The 22,653-nt window shown below is 41.1% G+C and overlaps 1 protein-coding gene across 7 annotated transcripts in view; it reads left to right on the forward strand.

Moving 5' to 3' along the window:
- EPB41L5 (erythrocyte membrane protein band 4.1 like 5) overlaps window positions 1-20,863 on the forward strand; it is a 61,388-nt gene extending 40,525 nt beyond the window's left edge. For 4 of the 7 annotated variants that reach the window (XM_074873549.1, XM_074873556.1, XM_074873554.1 and 1 more), the window contains exons 17-26: window positions 4,002-4,168; window positions 4,719-4,813; window positions 10,264-10,392; window positions 10,963-11,024; window positions 11,664-11,774; window positions 12,330-12,423; window positions 13,368-13,445; window positions 14,282-14,323; window positions 14,730-14,863; window positions 15,684-20,863. In XM_074873549.1, coding sequence (XP_074729650.1) covers window positions 4,002-4,168; window positions 4,719-4,813; window positions 10,264-10,392; window positions 10,963-11,024; window positions 11,664-11,774; window positions 12,330-12,423; window positions 13,368-13,445; window positions 14,282-14,323; window positions 14,730-14,863; window positions 15,684-15,741 — 970 coding nt within the window. In that variant the 3' untranslated portion in view covers window positions 15,742-20,863. The remainder of the gene's footprint in view (window positions 1-4,001; window positions 4,169-4,718; window positions 4,814-10,263; window positions 10,393-10,962; window positions 11,025-11,663; window positions 11,775-12,329; window positions 12,424-13,367; window positions 13,446-14,281; window positions 14,324-14,729; window positions 14,864-15,683) is intronic. The other 3 variants (XR_012629506.1, XM_074873552.1, XM_074873553.1) reach the window with 3 other exon arrangements.
- The last annotated feature ends 1,790 nt before the right edge of the window (window positions 20,864-22,653 follow it).

Consider the following 22,653-nt stretch of genomic DNA (forward strand, 5'->3'; position numbering starts at 1 on the left):
TCATAAAACTGCCCTGGGATTAACTGCAAGTTTGGTAATTAAAGCTGTGGCTAAAGTTTCTGTAGTAGATTTTTTTGCATGACAGCAGAACTAGTTCAAATTCAGGATAGACGAAGCAACCCTGATCGCCTGAAATCCATCTAACTTTAGAATTGATTTGTTTCAGTATAGTATATGTTGCATGCTTTTGCCATGTGGCTTTGAATCTTGCATACGTCCTAAGGGTCGATTTTGCTCTGTGCTTATTTTAGTGTGACTTCATTGGTTTAAGGAGAATTATTATCCTGGTTTCCACTAGGGTAAGTGACAGCTCTCAATACAGATGGAGAAATTGTACCATACTAGTACCAGTAACATCTAGCTGCCTTTTTGCAGGAACAGGTCATGTGCTCTAGGAATAGCATTGAGGAAACACATGGATGTCTTTCTAAACAGTATGGTGGTGACAGCTCTTTGCTTAATCTCCTCTGCAGCCAGCACCTTTTCCTAAGGGTGTTTTTTTTTCCCTTTCCTGTAGTTGTTGACTTGCATGTATTACACTATGTAATTTGGAAATTCTCTTCAAACAAATGGGAGACAGCAGAAGTCTTGCAATGTGAGAACTCGGCCTTCTTCATTAGAAACTGAATGTGCGTGAACCATCTCCATTTGTAGGATCATACATCCCCAGGATTTTTTCTTTAGATTTCCTCGCTTTAAAAGGAAAAGGAAGTTCTTTTTTCCTGAATATTTTGTGGTTTTGTTTAGGAAAAAAAAAAAAACATGAAAAGGTGACAGGCCTGAATTTCATACTGTTCTACTACTTTGCAGAGTCAGTGTGAGAAACTATTCTGTGTCCCTAACAGTTTGAAAAAATAAATTAGCTTGTGTGATGCTCCATGCTGTATCAGATTACTTGCAAAATAATTCTCTTTTGCAGCAGACTTGAATAGTTACTGTGTTTTGCAGATTGTATTTCACAAACTAGAATGAAGTATTGTTTTGCTTTTCAACTAGGAAATTTAAAAAAAAAATCATACCCTTTGTAACTGACAGCTTTCTCAGACACATTATGCATTGTATGCTGTATGGTACATACTAATATCCCTATATTTGTCAGGCAAAAAGAAGAAATAATGCAGTAGTTAACTGGCTTAACTGTGAGAGTTCTCTGAGCACGTAACAACTTCTGTGTGATTTATTAGTGGGTTGACAAACCTTTCCATGCACAAAAGCCCTTTGATTATTCTTATAATTATTTGTATGGCTTGAACTCCTGGTATCATTTATCAGCTTTTCCCTGAGAATATTTCTTAAAATATGCTGATAGAAGTTGATTCTGAAGACATAAAGCCTGACGCTTACTGTTATGCCAAGTTCAAATATCCCTTTGTATGTGGGTAAATACAGTAACATGGAAAGCTAATGCACATTTTATTCTTGAGTACTGCACACTGACTGTCACAGAAGTCCTACTTTTCCTGGAAAGCCTTTTATTATTTCCCTTATGATTGGTGTGAGAGTTCATCAGTGCTTTGTAAAAGAAGTCAGAAATCTTGTGCAGTGATGAAAATAGTATCTTGTGCTTTTTACTTCCATAGTCTGGCCATTTGTGAAGCTTGCATGGTAGACTTCCTGCTGGTGCGCTGATAAGGGTGAAGAATCTGGGTGGCCTTGAACAGTTTAATGCTCTTTGGGGAACTCGTCTTTTGTGCCTGTTGAGGGTCTCTTTAATATGACTTTCCTCTTGTGACTGCCTATCTCACGATGACTGAGTAGGTGTTTCAGTGGGTCTGAAGGCAAAATGGGGTCAATTCCTACTTGAATCTTAGCTTAGGAGGCTTCTCTTGAGTCTGCCTAAAATTAATTTCGTTTCCTGAGACCCTGCTGTGATGCAGGCCTGGGTGAAGCTGCAGGGACTCACCCCAGTTGTCCTTGCTACCTCAGCCAGTCCTCCATCCTGTGGCACCAACAGCAATAAGGTTTTCTACAAACTTTTATCACCTTAATGTAAGTAGTAGACTAGACATTGGAGCAACACTATTTGGGTATGCCACCAGATTTCAAGACTGCCCTTATATCTCTAGCGGGCAGGTTTTTGAATCAACTCTCTTGTCTATCTAGTAAATGTTACTGCAGTTGTCATAGGGAGTAAAAAAGGCTAGTGTAATTATCCTAGCAATCCTCTAATGAAGATAAATTTCATTTTTCACTCATTTTCTCTCCACTGTGCTGCAATGCTAAGAACAGTATTAGAAGATTCAGTGCAAAGAAGCGTTACTGGTGCTCTACATCACCTCTCTTATGTAGAGTTCATAGGAGCTTATACCTAGTTCCTTCAACATGTCATGGCATCAGCACCTCTCTGTGCTGCAGGAAAAATCTGAACTCCTATACTGGTTGTCAAATATTTGGGAGGCTATTTACAGAAAACTGTCAGAAAATAGGAAGGAGAGTGTTGGCTTCATCTGAAGATTATAAAACATTTTCACTCTCAGGCATAGGCATCCTCTGATAGTAAGGTATGGGATTCAGTCTCACTTTCTTTGTTGCCTTATTTGGAAGATCATCTATTCCTGCCTATTACTAATAATTGAAATTCTCTGTATCCATCACTCCTTCTTTGCAAGACTACCTACTGCTTGCCATTTCCCATTAGTGGTACACAGGCTGTACAGCAGGTTGAAATGTTTCCTATTATTTGCTTTGCTAGTAGCTTCTTACTCTGCTTCTTTAAGAGAATCAAGCAAGTGACCTCAGTTTGTCTCACGGCAGTTAATTGTATTAAGGTGATTCATACATTATTATCACTAAAACAGTGATGCATTTCAGAGGTATATATTTACCATTGGAAGAATTCTTTTGGATGTTTGGGCCGGAGGGAGGCAAGGGGCATTAACCCAGTAGCAGTATGGGAGAAGCTGGTCTAAACTGTCGAGTAGGAAGTGTTTCTGTCCGTGCATAAGGGTAAGTTCTGTTGTGGTGGGTACTTGCTTGGTATCATTGTTCTCATATTTGGGACAGGACTTTCAAAAGTGATAGATGGCAATACTGGTTTAAGAACAACAAAACTGTGTGTGGTTGTTGATGGAAATGGACGACAATCAAACTGCAGGTTTGTGCGCAGATTGTCTGATTAACCATCATGTTCTGCAGCAGTTGTTTCTGTAGTTGTTGCAGTTTGCTGTTAGGATAGCTTTAGCTGTTCCTGAACTTTGAAGAGACGGGTGAGATTCCTTACTGTTTGCACAACATAAGCATCATAATACAACTTTTTGTTTTGTAATTGTTTTTCTATTTTCCTTATAAATACAGATGGTAGGACAAAATAAAGAGACACTTCCATTAGAAAACAAAGGAGTTGAAACAAGTAATCTTAACGGGGTCCAGAGTACATGCAGTGGTTCACTTAAAATGTTGTGACTGCTAAGGTTTCATTCATGTCTCTGCCCAAGTTAATAAAACTGAAACTACTTACAGGTATGCCTAACCATAACGTAGTGTCAGTGCAGGCCTGTGCAGCATGCCCTTCTGCCCTCTGTTCTGCTTATTAGTGTTGGGTGAAGTGCCGTACAGATGGCTTTTTGTGAACAGTACCAACTTCCCTCCCCCTGACTTTTCTTGTGTAAAAATCCTAAAGCCTATCTTGAGTTTGTTAGAAAAACTTCAGATGTTTGTTCCAAAAAAGTGTGTTTAATGGATAAAAACTCCCCTCCTTCTCTCTTCACTTTTTCCACTACTAAGTGATGAAGCAGCAGGCAATGTGGACCTGTTCTGTTATAAAGTCACTTCTACAGGCATGGAATGTTTGGGGTTTTTTTTCTTTTGCCCCCCCAAACTCGTTGAAACCCAATGTCTATTAGTTACCTGAAGCAGTTTTTACAGAATGTGTCTGGTTACCAGGAGACAGCTTGAAAAAAGAGAGAGAGAGTGTGTCTGTGTGTCTGTGTGTGTGTTAAAGCTTTTTCTTGTTACAAGAAGAGTGGTAACATGATTCTCTGCCCATCTTTCTGCCTTTGCAGCATACCTCTTGTTGATTTGCTAGACAGCACGGAGTTGCCAGAAACTTGTGTTGATGATGCTGTAGGCCGTCAAGTTGTTGGCGTGGCAACAGGAGATTCAGAAGAGGCTGTTAGTTGCCCTCATCCTGGCACAAAGGAAACTGTTGCTGAAAAAGCAGGCTCTGACCGTAAGCAAACTTGCAGATTTTTCCCTGCTGTGATCGTGTGGGGTGTCAAAGTTAAGTGATGATGTTGTTATGGGGTTGTTTCCTTATAAAAATCCAGAAGTGTTTTAGAAAGGTCCCTTAGATTATATGCATAAGGACAGTTTTCCCCATCACTGGGACAACAAAGTCGATCAACTCTTCCCCCTTTCGGCTGGAAGCAGAATATTTCCAAGGACAGGGGTACAAGGGAAAAGTCACAGTTCTTCATGGGATCACACTTTAGCCACAAATACAGTGAAGTGCAGCCATCTGAGCAATTAACTCTCGCTGCTTGCTCCACTGTGAGGGTGGCTAGGTAAATGAACTTGTAGGAGTGCAGTGTTGTGATCAGGTACATTCAGTCTGGAGGCTTGAAGGTTGCATTGAAGGTTGAGCAAGTAGCTTTACCCATCCCTCTGCTTTTTTCCACAACTTTAAAACCAGGTAATTAGTGTTCAGGAATAATGCAAGTTGCAAGTCAAATAACTCCACAGTGACATTAGGAAGATGATATCTTTTCTGTCTTTTTCAGCATTTGAAGACAGGTTCCTAAAGCTGAAACAGCTGGAGACAGAGTGCAGCAGCCCTGTGTCAACTGAGGGTCCCAACATAAACATAAACGTACAGGTACTTGGGCTTCGTTGCTCCTGGCAGAGTTGCTGAGTTTTGTTCAGACCATTCTGAAAAGTCTTCCACTTACCTTGGGCTGTTTGCAAGATTTTTAAGAATATGAGTAATATTGGGGAATAGTAAAGGAAATACAAATGCTTTGTTATCTATAAACCTGTGTGTGACAGGGCAGTGAGATAAAGATGGGGGCAGAGGTGCATGTGCATGTATGCAGACTGCGGCCTGTTGAAATTTTCTGAAATCAATAGGAATAAGAGTCATAAATGCTTGAAATGTCCCTCAATTGTCTTTATCTGTGGGTTACTAACTGTATGGTGTTGTGTAGTTCACCCTCTTTTTTGAGGGAGTGAGCTGCTTTCCTGGTGTTTTTCAGCTGCCTTTGGTAACCCTCCCAGAAGGTTGTTTTGCCATTTTGTTTTGAGTCAAGTTTGCTGGTGATCTGTCCCTCCTGTTAAGTAACCAGTTTTTAGGTGCTCTCTGAAGTAGGTGTTAGTGCTCTGTGTGCTTACATAGAGAGAAGTGATGTGGTTTGATTTAGGGATCTCCTAAATCTCTTTGAGCAAGTCAGCCTGCATTTCTACAGGCAGCTGAGCCAAAGTACAAGCTTTAGTGCCCTGAACAGGGTGAAGGTCTCTTTTTCCCTCGCTCATCTTTGCTCATCCTTCCCTGGCTTCCCTCTTCTCTGTCACCTCCAGGAATCGCTGCATGTTTCAGTGAACCAAGGTAGCGTACAAACCAGCAAACAAAAAATTTTTTGCCCTTTTTGCTTTGAACTTTTTGTTAAGGTGTTGGGTTTTTGGGGGGTTTTGTTATTTAAGTTGCTAAATAGTAAGTAAAATAGGTTCATGGAAGGGGTCAAAGAAATGCCAGAGCCGTACTGAAAATAAGTAGTGTTGCCAGGAGAGATGGAGAGTACAGGATGCTCCCTTATAGCAACAGTGAACTTTCATAGATTCACTGGTTGTCAGACAACTGCACCATGCAGGATATTCTTCTATTTTTAATGAGTTTTAAACAATTCAGAATTTAGATTTCCCTTACTATGCTTCCCCTAGTGTTAAAGCTTTAGGTGCTTTATTGCATTTTGAAAAAGCAGAGAGAGTAAAACACCTGGCAGTGTTATCTCTGTGCTACCCTCCCTTGCAGGGAGGCCTGACCATTTATCTAACTTTCACTGAAGCAGCTATGATTTTTTCTTGCTCCCTCAAGGGTAAAATGAACTAGGTGCCAAGAGAAGTGTTTAGTGTTTGGGCTAAGCCCATTCCTGAGCATTGGCTCTCCTGCTCCATGTGACAGAAGGCTGCTGCTTTGGTATGCTCGGTGCTGCAGGCTGTTTGGCTCATGTCCCCTTTAAGGGCTGTTGTCAGGGATGCCTTGTGCACCTCTCTGCTGGGTGAGTGCATTACAAAGATTACCAGGTCTCTAAGAAGATTAGTCAGTAACCCATAGGTCCTCTTGTGCCGAAACACTGCCTCTGCATAGACTAAAGCAAATGAACACAGTTTATTTGAGAATATTTTTGCCTGTCGAGCTGCATTTTAGTTCAAACAGAGGGGGGAAAAAACATTTAATTGATTAAATGGATAGAATGGAGCAAAAGCATCTTAGTGGTTTTTAAATCATGGCTGATATATAGTAATATATTAATTACACTAGATATTAGGAAGCATTTCTTTACAGAACGGGTTGTTAGGCGTTGGAATGGGCTGCCCAGGGTGGTGGCAGAGTCCCCATCCCTGGAGGTGTTTAAGAGTAGGGTCGACATAGCGCTTAGGGATATGGTGTAGTTGGGATCTGTCAATGTTAAGTTAGTGGTTGGACTGGATGATCTTCAAGGTCTTTTCCAACCTAGATGATTCTGTGATTCTGTAAGCAAGATAAGACTCCTGTAATGAGTTAATCTAACAAAGAGCTGCCCATACAGTACAGTCAGTTATCCAGCTGTTGTCATATGAGGTGCCAAGTAACTTTGGATGTTAGAGGTTACAGGTACTGGGGTGATAGTAACCTGATTAGAGAGCAAGAACATTAGTGTAACTGATACATATGTGATGTACGGATCAACAGTATGCTGATGTGATTCTTTCCTTGGGTAAAAGAGACTTCAGCTTTCAAGAAGGAAGTGCAAATTGTATTATGAAAACATGAGCAGATCGTGAGTGGTTTTCCCCTCTGGTAGAAAAGATTGAATAAAGCTTTTCAGCCTGTGATGTAGCTTACCAAGAGGGCACTTGAGATTGTTTGTTTAAAAAGGTAGACAAAGATTAGAGACTGTCTTAGAGACTGTATACTTTAAATTCTGTGTGCTTCAAATTGCAAAGACATGTAGGTTACAGTAGCACCAAATGAGCACACCCAGTTCTGATTAGAGATGTAAGTTGGTGGTTTGGAAATGAGTCCTGAAAAGAGTGACCTAAGAGTAACTATTAAAAGCACTTTTGTTTCCTGCTTTTGAAGGCTGCTTTAGAAAAAAACAGAAATTTCCACTTACGGTGTTTGTTACAAAATGTACTTATTGGCTCTCCTCCTGCACTTCCTTTCTTAAACTATTTGTAAAAGAGGTGTTTATGGCATCATCTTCTGACTGAAGACTGCAATATTGCAATATATCGACTAAAACCTTGCAATGAGTTTAGATCCTGGAGCTTGCTGTTACTTTACATCATTGTTGTAGTGTTCTCTCTGAAAGGGCGTGATTACAATTTCAGCATGTCTCATCTCCCTTAAGTTTTACCAGTGCATAAGATACCTACCTATGTAGAAACAGTTACAGCACATAAAAGGTTTGGTAAAATGCTTCGGTGGAAAGCGTTAGCTTTCTGCTTATGAAGGCAGAGCTGCATCCTGAACTTCCTAAGTGACACTGTCAAATGCCAGTGAACTGCTCATTTCAGCTTTGTTAATTAAAATTCTTTAACTGTTTTCCATCAGGGATCAGAGATGGCCTGACAGTCATCTTTATGTAATTCTATACTTGCAATCAATCAATCTTGATTGATTTCTTTCATAGGGAAATATTTACCTAGCTATCTGTGCTCTTTTAGAGAAAAAGAGAAATCTTTCTAGAATGAGAACTGGGAAGGGGGAAATGAATGGCTTCATTCTTCAGCACTGCTCCCTGCCAAAATCTGTTAGGATGGAAGAATGCGACTTTGTCCTTTCCCAGCTTTCACTACCACAGTGACCAGATCTGACAAAAGAGAGCAAATAGCTCTTAAATACACGGGCGCTCTGCTTTCATCAGCTTCTGAAGTGAAACGAAGGATAAAAAGTTCACCCTGTTTGCCCATGTTCGAAGTCTGCTTCAGAGTCAGAAATGCAAGGACGTGAGGGTGTTTTTTCTGAATTCATTGTGATCTGTAAACACGTGGAAGCTGCTCCAAAATGTGCCTGTATTAGACTCCATCTCTGGCTTCACAAAGTGATTTTCAGTGGCACCAGGAATGCTGCTCAAAAGCACAGGGGATTGGGATTGCATGCCCTGCTGCTGCCTTGAGTACTTTCTTACCTTTTTACATCACTGCCTAGCTCCATATTTTGATTGAAGAATAGAGTACAAATATAGTCTGTCTAGTACATGAAAACAATAAAATTGGTAACAAGCTAGAGTATTGACAAACCCCAGCAGCTTTACGGTTTTATGTGAACAACTAAAATGTCTTGTAAATTAGACATCTTGAGGCATTATCAGGTGCCAGGTGCTTTCCCCTCTGGCTACATGCTCTTTCCATTAAAAAACCCAGTAAAACACCAATGCTTTTTTCAAGCACAAAATAGAAAGGATTGAGAAAAATCTATCTGTAATATTGATGGAAGTATTTCCTTGGTGGTGTAGAACTTATACTTGATTACATTAAAATATTTCATAATAGTACTAAACTTTTCAAAAGTTGGGAATCTAACTGCTAATAGGCTAGAGTGACCTAATTAAACTGGTTGTTCAGGTGGAGGAAGCTGAGAGGAAGTTAAACCACAAAATGGTGCTTAAAGTACCAGTGTACTGATGTGCTCAGTTAAAATAATCAAATTTACCTATATCACTGGTACTGGAATAATGCATTAGAAATTCTGTACAGGGACTGTTATATATAGCGGCTGGTTCAGTGAGGTCCAGTGTAAGAATTTAAGGATTATCACAGTTGGGCACCACTACTGTACAAACAATAATAATAATAATTCAGTTCTAATTATTCCAGGCCTTTAGCAATTCCAGCAGCTTCTCTAAAATAAAAACACTTAATGTTTAATAATTAATTGTTTTGTTAGTCTTCATTAATTATGTGAATGTGCATCTCTTAATACCTGCTAGCAATAGTCTTTAGCAACACTGGTCCCCATACCTTTTTATGTTGAAGTGACCCTTAAATATTTTGCGAAGTTCATTGCTGCCTGGGGTCAAAATTTTAAAATGGGTTCTCCTTTAGAAAGTCTTGTGAGGTCCTATTTGGATACCCTGAAATTTGATTCAGAGGGAGACAAGAAAATTGTTTTTCCCCTCTCTGAAGACCAAATACATAGAAGATTCTCACTAGCATTTCTATTGAACAAAAAAGCTAAAAGCGGATGGAGAGCTGTGGGGGGAGGTACGTATTCACCTCTTTTAACTTCTCTGCCCTGCTCTCTCTCTATGCGATGGGCTTCACTCCTCCTGGACACTCTGCAGTTCGTGCAGCAGGACTGTGCCTGCTCGGGAGCTTGCAGGAATGTGGCACTTGCCTCCAGGAAAGAGAGAGCCTGCCTTAGCCAGCCAGGGTGGCATGTGGTGAGGAAAGCGGGGCTCTGTCTCCCCCTGCTGAGTCATACCCCGAGAAGAAAGGTCACAAGGTTTAGCTTCCACTCAGTTAATTATCTTCTGTTGCTAATCAAAGAGCAATTAGTAGACTGAATGCTTAATTAAAATTTTATAATTAAGAAATGCAATTCACATAATGAAATATACTGTAGTGAAAGGTATCTCATTTTTAATTGTCTTCACTATGTATCTGGCTGCCAGTTTGCTCTGATAGAATCAGTGATGGTGCTAATAGCGCATTAAACTGTTTATATATAAGTGGTTTTTAAGGTAAAAATCTTCCCAACTTGGATTTGAGAGTAAATTATCAACTTATAGTTAGGCAATACTGATATGATGTGATGGCTGCTACATTGATCTCCTATCAGTAAACTAGTCTGCAAATTTAGGGTTCACTTCAGTTCTTGCACGCTGTGTTTTTAGCACAGCACTTTGCATCTCCATTTTTAAGCATTGTGCTTTTTTTACTTTATGTTTTGCTGTGACTTTACAACTGAGTTCCAAAATAAAGGAAAAAATTGCTTTTTCATTTCAGTATAAATCTGCTGACTTTCCTCTCACTCAGAGCCTTGTTGTTATTTAGAGATGTTAATAAACTTCAGCCCAGACTTTTCCATGTGGGAACTGCTTCTAAAAAAGATTTTTTCGTGTCTAGGATGAAGTGGTAAAGTTGACAGATAAATGTCTTAACAATGCAATTGAGAGCCCAATCACAGCAGCAATGTGGCTTCCAGCGGATATCAAAAGCAATATCCTGAAGGCCCAGGCAGAAGCAGGGCACAAGGTAAATACTCAACTGATTAAAGGACTGTGTTGCTCTCAAATGTTTTATTCTCTTCAATTGCCTGGTGTTGGAGAAGGTGCCTTGCAGATAAGGGTGCTCCAAGAGCCAAAGTCCAAGGTAGAGTAAGAGAGCTGTTCTTCACAATAATAGCAGTCCAGTACAGGAATGGTTCCCCAAGGAGGAATCTCCATCCTTGATGATTCTCAGCATGTAACTGGATGAGGCCCTGAACAAGCCCTGTTTGGGAAGTTATTGAGCCAGATAACCTCCAAAGGTTGTCCTCTAACCAAGAAATTATTCTCTGATTCTGTCACTAAGACTATGCTTCTAGCATGTTCTAGTAAATGCTGTAGCAAATAATGGTATTTTATTTGGCTACATCAGTAAATTGTTTTTATTTCTGTGCTGAAGTTTTCACACAGAATTCATGTTTTAAGTCCCTGAGCAGTAGATGAGCAGCACACTTTCAAGCTGGGAGGAAGGCACTCAGCTCTTCTGTGAATCTCAGAACTGACACAAGATGGAAACAGGTATCAGAAATTTATGTCTTTGTTCCTTTTTTCCTCTCAGATCATAAGAGAAGACAGCCTGACAGGTGTCAAGAATTCCAATATTCAGGATGCTGCTGCCAGGTACTGAATAGATTTGGAAGAAACGTGTAATCGAGTTACCCAAGTACAGCACTGAGAACGTGCAGTTCAGTGTGGTCTTTTAGCAGCTTAGTGAGCATTGCATTTTACCTTCCATAGGGTAGCTTAACCTGGTGTAAAGTGTTTTTAAAATGAAAACCAGCAAGCACAGTAGTTGCTAGGTTTTATTATATACAAGGTAATCCAGATACTCTTTATTCTCCCATACTTTAATTCGATAAACATTGTCCCAGTAGCAGCTTCAATCACTAGTTATTTCTGATCTGTGAACAACTTCAGTGTGGAGAGAGGGGATGGGTCTGTTTACAGTAGCTGTTCTATAATGGAGAAAAAAAATGTGTACAAAAGCTTGACACTGACAGTTGATTTCCTGAGAATTACTGAATCTCAAATGATTGCTAGTTCCAGTGGGATTTCAGGCATTGAAAAAGTAGAGGGTTAAGACATGTAGTTTCTTGACCATTTGTGAAGATGAGCATGTGTCAGACCTCAAAGAGCACATGGGAATATTGAATAAAATTTACATCTAGTGATCTCAGAAATATGCTGTAACAAGTGATTCGTGAAGAACTTTCCCTGGAAGGTTGTATCTGGTTTTTGTTTTTTGTTGTTTTGTGCCAGGAACATTCTCCCATCAGGCAAAACACAGAGTAGTCCCCCAGCAACCAGTCCAGTATTTCAAGACCCAAGAGAGCTGCGGAAGGCAATCCCTGCCTCAGACACCTTTGTCCCGTAAGTGATTCAGGAGATCTGTGTTTCTGGGGTAAGGGAACCACGTGGATATTATCATGAACAGGTCTGAAAAGATGAGAAACAGTTGCTGAGCATTTAGACTAAGCAGGTTTACCAATGCATCTTTAATTACTGTTGCAACAGTTAATCAGTGTAGGCCAGGCCTCAGGGTGAATATCCTAGCAAGCAGTAAGCAAATCTCTCTCATCTGAAAGGACTGAAATATCACATCCTGCTGCCCCTGGCTCTAAGGAGGCAGATAAGAGGATGACGGGGAAGGCTTCAGGCGAATTAGAAACAAGGGCTGAAGAAGCTCCTTTGAGATATATACATAGATACTGTTGGGTCTATACACAGCTGTAGCTGAAACTATGAAAGAGAGCAGTAATCTGTGGAGGCAGTTGGAAGGCATTAACTTCAACATAGTCGCAAACATCAATCCTTTGTCTGCCTCACATGGAACTGGTGTTGAGTTTTTGGGTTGAGCTATGAGGGAAGCAGCACTGTTTCATGCTGTCCAGGCAGTGTACTGATGAGAATGTTTTCTCCTTTCAGTAGTGCGTTAAATGAGGACAACGCTGCCTCTAGCCATGAGGACCTGCTGATTCCAGCTAATCGGGCTCCAGCTGAGGAGGCTGCTCTTTCAAAGGTATCCCCACCTCCCAGCCTGGAAGGTTTCTGTGTGTCACGTTCTGAGCTACTGATGCCTCCAGGCAAGCACAGCAGACCTTGCTGCATGCCTCTCATAACTCGATGAATACCAGTCCTCGGTGAACGCTGATGAGTGCTTTCTGAAGCAGACAGGGACACTGTACAGATCTCTCCAAAGGCCATTTCTGAGTGTTCTTTCAGGTTCTTTGCCTGACACTTACTTTTCTAATCTGATCATTTTTCTCATGCTGGTGGGGAGACCCTTATATCCCAGTGATTTGATGCTCCAAGAAAGAGACTTCAGGAATGAAATTCTGACATAGGCAATTCCTATCAGAATAACCAGAGAGCGGAAAGTTTAAATTGAAATGTTTGATTGTTGTATTCTGGTTACCTTAAGGATAAGGTATTTTTTAACTGGACTCCATGAAGTGCACATAGTAATTCAGGGGTCAGCTTTCCTGTGTCCCTCTCCAAAAGAAGAGTCCAACACTGGACTCTGCTGTTACTTCAGCAGACTGAGGAGTTATTCTGAATCACTAAAGCACCATGCCCTTTATCTGTTGTCCCTCTAAACCAGTATTGTGTAGTTGATCCCACTGAATAATTATCGGTTCCATCTTCTTAGTTCAAATACTCAGCTCACAGACCTCACTGACCTTCTTGTCAAATGGCGCAGTACGCCATCTTCACACAGGAGAATGGGACAGTTTCACAGCTTTTACTTGGCAATGACATTGTTTCCAGTACGTTGATGAGAACAAGTGAAATGAAAAGGCTATTAAAAAAGATAATATGGGAGGATTTGAGAAAACAGACCTGATAAGCAGTGGTGTTCATTAAGGACACTGGTCTATAACTTGGGAAGCCACTAGAGTGAGTATTCAGCAGACCTGTCTGGTTACTACTGGGGATTCAACTGAAAACTGCTTTATTCCATAGGGCACTCCAGATGACCAGGACGTTTCCTTAACATCATTGGCAGAGAATCTAATTGACTTTACAGAAGCCACACCTCGAGTAAGTGTATTTCAAAACCTTCTTCCTTCACATGTACAGTGGTTTTTACTCATAAACTCTCCTCTGGCTTTAGTATCTGTCCACCAGGCTTGGATCTGCTGCAGCAGAGTGAAGTGGTGATTGACCTGGATCACTGCATGCACACCCCTCTGCTTGAAGGGTGGCTGGCCTAGGATCTAGGTCTTACAGCTTTGTAATGGAAGGAACCTGAAGAGTTAACTTGTATCTGTGCCTGTAGTCTTATTTTAGTACATCTGCAGGGGTCAGCCTGCTTCTGGGGCTTTTGCGTTTATATAATACTTCAGAAGTTACATGTAAATGTGTATGTACACACAGACTTATATATCTGTGTGTGTATATATATTAAATAAATACTTGAAAAATAAACTTTTGATAGAAATCAACCCTTTTATATAGATTAAAAAATCTCTTACAATCTGTGCTAGCGAAAAAGAAGTTACATTGCATGCACCAAAAGAAAAGGGAAGGAGTAGGACCTTTAAACTGTTCACAGAAGTGGGCTTGGTTAACATTGTCCACAAAGCAGAAAAAAAATAGGAGGTTCAGTTGCCGTTTGGAAGGGAATGCTATGCTGAAACTGCTACCAGAAAGTTTCTGTGAGTGGGTATTAGCTAAATGCTGTGTGGGTGCCATTTACCTTTTGGTATGAAATCACATCATCTGTAGCTAATCACTAGCATGGCTCAAAGACTAGTGATGGACAAATGCCTGAGATCATTTTGGAAGGCAATACTGTTTTGGGAGGCAATATTGTTTTGAGAATGTTCTCAGCTACTTCAAACACTTTCTAATGAGCATTTATTTGCTTTTTGTAGGTGTCTTCCCAGCCCACAATAACACCAAGGTGGATAGTGCCAGTGAGTTATTTGACCATTCCTTAACAACAAAAAAAAGGAAAAATGAAAGCTTTTGTCATGATTAAGAAACAGGAGCTCAAGTAAAATAGTAAAATATAATAATTTGTAATAATAAAAAAGCCCATAAAATAATGTACCAGACCAAAAATAAAGCAAACAAATTCAGCTGGAGTAAATCTAACAACATACATATCCTGTTAATATTTATACTTCATTTTTGCTGCATTACTTTGTGGATAAATGCCATAAAGTTTCTTTAAGAACTTGTATTTAGTGAAGTCCACCCTGGAACTTGATGAATCCTAGTTTTCACTGTTACCAAAAAAAAAAACAAACCTGAAAACTTAGCTTGTCTTGTCCTGGCAGGTTTTTATTTCAGTTTTGTGTTTCATTCTCCCCAATTTAGACTGGACTGATTTCTAATGGGCCTTTGGGAGAGGATGTTGCCTTGGCTATGAAGGCAGTGAAAGGCAGCACGGAGACTCTGTTGTCGTCAGCTGGATTGCCACCATCCCAGCAGATATCCGAAGTCCTTGCAAGGTAAGGTCACCTCAGCACTCACTTCAGAAGTCTGTATGGGGTGGAAAGGAAGTATATGCTCTTACTACTTACACTTAAATAGTTATAGAGGTCATTTAGACACAGTGCCTTGTTTTGCTGTGCTTATAAACTATAATTCTGTTTCACTTTATAGAATTTGAAATCTTATAAATAAATAAATAGAGCAGCTGATGTGTGTATATAACATTTTATATAACATTGTTTGAAAGGTAAGAAAACATCTTTTAAATTCAAATAAGTAAAACAAAGTATACAAATTTAGCTGGAGTTGGAGGTAAACTTGTTATAAGTGCTATAAAATCGATTAATTCTTTTTAATTATCATTTCACTTCAGTTTCTTTCCTTATCTGCTAACATGTTTTAGGACTGGACTAAAATCATGGTACAGATTAATTTTCTGAGAAATCACTCTACAGAGTTTCAATACCTGTCAGAGGATTGGCGGGGGAGGGAAACGGTCTCCCCGTTATTTCCAAGCTGTAAGGAGGTCAGAGAACAGAATTTGTAGAAACTTTTCCCCTTGCTGTTCCATGCTGCCATGCTGGTGAGGCATGCGATGTCAGCGATGGTCAGATCTTTCGGTGAACCTGTTACAGTGCGGGTGGCGATGATGCTGTTACTGCACTATGTGAAATTGATTCAGTTTGCTCTTCTGTGAGTTGTCCGCTGGTCTCGTTAAATTACGAGGGAAGCAGGTACTAACGCTCTTTGGAACAATACTCATCTTTTTTTAATTCATTATGCCAGATCTTTTTGGAGGAGTGTATTTACAGGGCCTCATTTTTTTTTCCCTTTTAGTCCAGTTACTGAGGATGCTACAATAAGAATGAAGTGTTTACTCACCACTGAACTCTAGAAGAAGGAGTTTCTGCACTTCCCACCTTGTAAAAACTCCAATCTTCTAACATATCTCCAAGAGATCCTTCCAAAAGACTTGCTTGGGATCAAACTCTTGCTGAACAAGAGTCAAACAGCCAGCTGGTTTGCTAAGATCCAGGAAGAGACTTCTACATTTATTGCAATCTAACTGGAATTACAGTCTGAACCAGGATATAAAACCACGTGCACGTTTGATCTTCTCCCCACCACACTGGAGCTAGTTCTGAACGTGAGGAACAGAGTCTAGTTGTGTTCCGCTCACGCTAGGTTAGTCTTGCTTATCCCGTGCTGCCCCTCAGGTGCTGAGGGAATTCCACGCTCCCTGTGATGGTGGCTGTGTCCAGTGTGAGCGGTCCCTCCCCGCCGCAGATCCACGTCGGGAGGATGAGGAGAACGCGCAGGGCCACCTTGTGGCCGCGCTACGTGCGGCGGCTCACGGTAGTGATGACTGTTTCATGCGGCCAAGGACATTTTCTTCTGTGTGATTATTCCCTCTGTTTTTCGTTGGTTTTACCAACATATACCCTCCTTTTTGGCCTTAAACCCCTTAATAATCCTCGCACCTCTTGTTACAGTACCTGGAAAGAATGAAAATCTAGTCTGTTAGTGACCAACTACAATGACTGGATTTGAGCTGCTCATTGCAACCAGGAAAAGGAAAATTAACCTGCCAAACAGCTATAGCATTAGCAGACTACAGCAGAGGTCCCACATTTTGACACTGATTATTTCACTTCCTGTATGACTCAATACCTGCATTTTAGGCTAGAGATATGATGTTTAAAATGCTGAAGCAGTGAAGGTATGAGTACAGCTTACTTCAGGAACTGCTTATTGGTTAGTTTTGTTGTCATATAGGACTAGGAAGGAAAATAATTTTCTTGTTTCCATTCATACTATTTCAGGGTGTCATTTCCAGATGCTGTGCTTTGGAAGTACTTACCAGGTATGTTAGCGGCATGAGGGTACAACTAGATCAGTTCTTAGCACCACCTTGACTTCTGTTCCAAGTGTCATCCAATAGTTGTGTGTGGAACAAAAAATAGAAAGAATAAGATGAAAACAGGAAAAAAAAATTAAAAGTTCCTATAAACAGTTCACTTCTTTGTAGAAGGAAGCTAGGAGCACTGCAAGAGCACATTCCACAGAGCTGGTGAAGGCCTTTTGCTGCTCAGGTGAAGTACAGGATACAATATGTACAGTTTGAAGAGATCACTTGAGTCCTGGGCAGCAGGATCCCCATGTGGATGTGTAGAGGTGAGCACAGGGACCCTGGGGATACAGCCTGTGAAAAAGGTCAGTGCAGGGTCAGAGGGAGGAGAAATACAGAAGCCTGATGATGAACCCCACATCTCCTGACAGGGAAGCACAGGTGAAACAACTGGGATCTTTCTTGGGAAGGTTTGTACATATGACTAGGGTTGGGGGATGTCTTCGGCATAGTGCTGCTGTTTATAAAGCTATCTATATACATGTGGTTCTTAGGAACATTTTTGAATGTGAAAGTTGGTTCTGAAACCTGCATGCACAACTTGTTTTCTGCACACTAGCTGCATGCACGTCTCTCCGTGTAGACAAAGATTTGGACCAAACCACTGTGGGTTGTGCAGGTAAGCTGGTTTCTGGCTAGGCTGCTTCTTTCAGACTAGGGCGTCCTTACTGCTGCTCTTGTGCTCTTGTTTCCAAGATGCTGAATGAGCGTGTTAAGGAAGAAGCCACGTGACATTTACGTGGCCCACTGCCACTCCTCAAAAGCCCCGAGGCCTTAACAGAGAAACATAGAAACCATGGAGAGCTCTTAAGACTGACGTACCAGTGACTCTCTGCAGACAGTGATTTGCAGCTCTTGCCTCAAGAACCAGGAGTCAAAACTGGGGGCAGGCGCTTCAGGTCACCTCTCCAGGCAGCGCCTAAAGCACGGTGCGGGCAGGCTCCCCGCTCCCCGCACTGCCAGCCAGAGGGGAGCTGCTCTTCTGCACCAGGTGGGGAGTTTCTGCCCACCAGCTGTTCAGCTCTGTCGTTGTTACTTCAGTGGAATATTGGTGGTTTTTAATACTTTTAAGTCTGAGCCTTATTGCATATTAAAATGTAGAAGGTTCCAGATTCAAATATCAAATGTCTTAGTCTGGATTAGTAATACAGTTGCCAGCAAAGTTCCTGCAGGAAAAGGGAAGCTATGGCTGCAACAGTCTGCTTCCTGCACAAAGCCAGGACTGTGTGGGGAAACTTGGCACTAGCTATTGATCTGTTTGCTCAGCAGCTGAGCTGGCATTCGCCAGCTACATGTGTTGGGTTTGTAAATAGACAGAATGCAGTAGCGTTTTCTGTAAGGCATGTTTGATATTTGACTCTTCCCATTGGGTTCAGGAGCTCTGTGAACTGTTAGCTTGAATCCCTCCCAAAAATAGAATAACAGAAGTTTACAGTTTTACAGCACTGCATGTTGAATACCATCCTTAGATTCCTCCCGAGCAATCACATAGAGCAGATAACAAGTAAATAACATGTGTGGTGAGTGTGTCCCCCTAAAATCTAAATGGTTCCAAATAGCCAACTGTTATTTCAGCATGGTTGGGATAGTGGTGATCGGAGAAGAATGTTGTATTTATACACATGTGCACACACAAAAATTTCAAAGGGGAAAGGTTTTCCTCAATTGTCAGAGGACTAATGCTTGAAACTATTTAAAAATTCAGAATTTTCAACTGTTAAATTGAGGACCTGCAATTTCTAGTAGACTCGGTGCTGCAAACCCAACTCTTTCCAGTGATACCTGATACTTGGAGCAAATATTCACTCCATTTAACTCAACGTAGCTTATTTAGCTAATCCAAATCACTGTTTATATAGGGAGCCTGGCAAGACTAAGGCACCACAGTTGTGTGATCTGAACAGACACATAGGGATCTCAACATCCTGTAGTTTGGCATCACTATTTTGCTTTAAAACTATAGGTATCGCGTTGTGTTACCAGGCTAACAGGTAACATGGCATTACTCGTCACCTGCATTTTCTCAAACACAAATAGGCCTAATAGTTCCTGTGGTTTGTGTTATAAAGTATTAATTAATGCCTGTGTGCTACTGAGAAAAAGGGATTTTCTTACCATTGCTATACTATTGATTGATTTGACTATAAGGTCCAATCAGCCTCTAAAAGTTTATTTTGGGGTATTTATTTAGAGAGATTTACAAATAAAACTTCTGTGTGAATCTGATGTTGGGATGTTGGCCAACCACTTCAAAGATGTAAGAGTTGACAGGAATAAATCAATGCATGTTCTGTTGCAGTTGTTTGGAAAAAGCCAGCTCCCTGATTCAAAAAAAGGAAACCTTCAATTTTTTTTCCTAACAAAGTTATCCCCTGTTGTCTTACTAATGCATGTCCCAGCCTGTCCTCCCTAACTGGCCGTGTACTCTGTTGCTGTGTGTGTATGTGATGCTGATCAGAGGTGGATGCTTTTTTTAACTCTATAGTTAAAAAATGGTAACTTAAACTAAAAACATAAGTGATTGGATCTAAAAGTGATTTTACTCCAGTCACATTCTGTGAGTGATTAAAGTAAAAGATTTTATAGAAATCTTAGCATTTATAGTAACAAAAAAACCCCAGCCTATATTTCAAACTGACTAATCTAAGGGAGATGCTGGATCTTAGAACGACATTTTGGTCTCACTTATTTAGCCCAAGAGGAAGAGACCAGAGAGTCTGTGTGTGCCGAGTATGTGACAGTGGTCTTACAAACTTTTGAGATAGGTGTTAAAATGTGTGAGTTCAGGCCCCCTTACACTTGAATTAAGGGAATCTCTTTAGTTCAGTGGTAATGGGGTTTAATATTAGGTCAGTCATATGATATAAAATAACTACTTACCTGCTAATCAGTCATGGTTAATGGATTAGCTTGAATGTATTCAACTTTAAACTTAAATTCCACATATACTTTGTCAAAGACAGCTGCATAAAAAACATGTTTTGGACAATTTTTTGGACACAGCTGGCAGCACCATTAGAACAGTCCAGTTACATTTGGGTCTCTTTCCACAAACTGTCTTCAGCCCTTGCCTGTGATCCCTTTGTCTGCACCTGGCTCGTTCTCGTTTCCTGAAGCAAAGATGTATGGTTAAGATGAGCATGTCCTCCACAGACAGCACTGTATATATTTTTCACATTGTGAACATATTCTGGTACAACCCAAATCTTCTACGGATTAAGTGTTAGCAGCTCTATTTCGCGGCCAGCTGGCATTTAAAGCTCTAGCTGGGCACATACAGTGTTTATTAGTCTAAGGAGTTGTAGTGTGTGTATATATATAGCTGTTAGACAGGTAACGTCACACTTTCAAATGCAGCTGGACAATCATAACTTTTATACCAAAAAATAAAAATAACCCATGCTGATGGCCTTTGGGTGATGCAGGTATAGTCCGTGTGCGCTTGGTCTGAGCGTTCGCACTGGAGGCGTAAACACAGGGCCCTCCCGCCATGCCCACACGGAGGTGGAGTTGGTGTGGTTCATGGAGTGCTGCGCTGCCTTGGCAGCGCTCAAGAGGCAGATCCAGGCGGTCGCAGGGCCTGTGGAAAGCCAGGATCCACCCGCAGCCTCGCGCGGGGTTGTGTGCACCGGCGGGGAGTGGGCACTGCCCCTGCGGGGACGGCGGACCCTGCAGCAGGGAGCCGCAAGGTTCTCCTACAAAATTCACCTCCCTTTTACCGTTTGGCTTGAGCGCTCTGCTTCATAAACACACACACACAGCCCCCTGCCTGTAACTGGACAAACTTATTTTTAAAATATGTAAGAATATTTTTTTAGTTAGGGTTTTTTTTTTGTTAAAGCCACACTAACTACTGTATTTTTACCTTTTATATGTAAAGCTTGGTAATAGCTCTCTGTATAATTTATTTGTTGTTTTTTTATAAAACAAAGTGCACCCTCTTCTGTTTCACAACAGTAGCGATGTATGAACTGTTCTAGGCACTGCACTGAGATCTGTATTGAAACTGTACATGGGAACAAGAAGCTGTGATTTGTAGTCCACTCAACCCAGTCTCGAAATGTTTATTACTGTAGTTTTGTCTTAAATATACCACATCAGCGCAGAAGTCTCACAGAGTCATCTTTTAAGCTCCGCTGTGTTACACTGGTGTGGCAGTGAGAGGCGGGGGTCAGCCGGGAGGTGGGGGGTGAGCTGCACGCTGGGGGCTGCAGGGCTGCTGCACCCATGAAATCAAAGCCAGAGCTCGCCCACCCTCCATCCGAGGGGCCTCTCTGGCAGCACATGAACTCACTGCAGGACCCTGGGTTTTTGCGTGTGTGCTAACACCACTTGGCAGCTTCTAATTTAAGAGGAGGGTACCTGGGTTGGAGAGAGATTTGTAAACTTATTTGGAATGTCAAAACTGCAGGCTGTGTTACCAACTTAATATGTTGTCAATTAGAGCATAACTTAAGATGGCATCTAAGCTTGCAGCTAGATGCTAAAGAATTAAATGTCATCTTTCCAAAAGAGCTGAGATTGTCCAGGAGGACTGTCAGATGTTTGGTGGTTCTGAAAGTCAAAGTACTGATGTGTGTGCCCAGAAAGGAAGCTTGAAATTGCAAGTGTAATTTCACAACATGCAGACAAAAGTGCATGCTGGTTCACTGAGCAATCTTGGTTTTATTTCCAGTAAAGGATTGTTTTATGTTTCAAAGTACAGTGCTGCTAGTGATTGTTTAAAGGAAACTGTTTATTTCCAAACCCTGACTTTGGTGAAATGCTTAAGAAGGCAGCAAAGGGCAACCAAACCATTTGATCATCTTCATTTCTCAACAATTAATAAACTTGGGAAAGCATCAAAAGGAAGGGAAATAATTCCAGCCTAATGACTTAAGCTCATAGAAAGTAATTAGCCTTGTGGCACAATTTGTTGTGCAGCTCAAACTAGAGTCCTACAGATAAGTCACTGAATTGTTCTTCAAATCCATTTATAACTCAAAACAATGAATTGTTTAGATATTTTTTTTATTATTTAAAAAAACCCTCTTTAAGTTTAAGTCTACATTTGAGAAGAAAATCCTTCTACCATTCATGCATTTTAATGTTCAGAGACCGAATGGTAATTAAAGACAATGAGTTCATTGAGGTAGTTAAGGCTGATCGATTTGGTCTCTTGTACATGTGATTTATGATACAACAGTGTGTCTCAGACAAGATTACCAAGGAAAGCTACATCCTTTTGCTTTTATTCTATGGGCTGAATTAGACTGTGGGCATTCCAAATACATGCAAGCTTTCCTTTTTTTCAGAGACATTTTAAAACAGCTCGCTTCAGTGGCAGCCCCTTCAGTCCATGCCCAGCCAAAAATGGTGTGGTTTGTTTTCTATCTAAATAGTTGCCATAGCTGGAGTAATTCCATTCATTATTTCATGCAGGCCACCACAGAGCTTTCAGATGGCAGCAGCTTTTAGTCACTCACTTGGGCCTGGGATGAATTCTCATTAACTGCTACAGTTATGGAGAAATACCGTAAGCACATCCACAAAGGCTCTTCTCTTCCTCTGTGCTAAGGTGACTGCGTTGGACGAAAAGGTGCCAGGAAAACAGGAGTGAAACCACGTGAGGTGCTCCGAGACCCCTGTTAAGTGCAGTTGATAGCACTGGTTGAGTTTTGGAAGGGAAGATGACCCAGGAAATGTGGTACAGTGCTATGAGCAAGGGTTGTGTGCCTCAGCCCTGGATACCATTTTTGGGAGAGAACCTGAAAATCCAGGTCATGCGTGCCCAGAAGGGACTGAGGTGCCAGGTGCTCTGGCCGGTGAGCGGCTGTGGGATGCGCCACTTTACACCCAGACCCCTTCCCTTCCACCTTGAGCTCACCCTTGTTTTTTAAAGACCTGGGAATGGGCCAG

This window comes from Strix uralensis, chromosome 6 (assembly GCF_047716275.1).
Source record: "Strix uralensis isolate ZFMK-TIS-50842 chromosome 6, bStrUra1, whole genome shotgun sequence".
Taxonomy (NCBI): Eukaryota; Metazoa; Chordata; class Aves; order Strigiformes; family Strigidae; genus Strix; species Strix uralensis.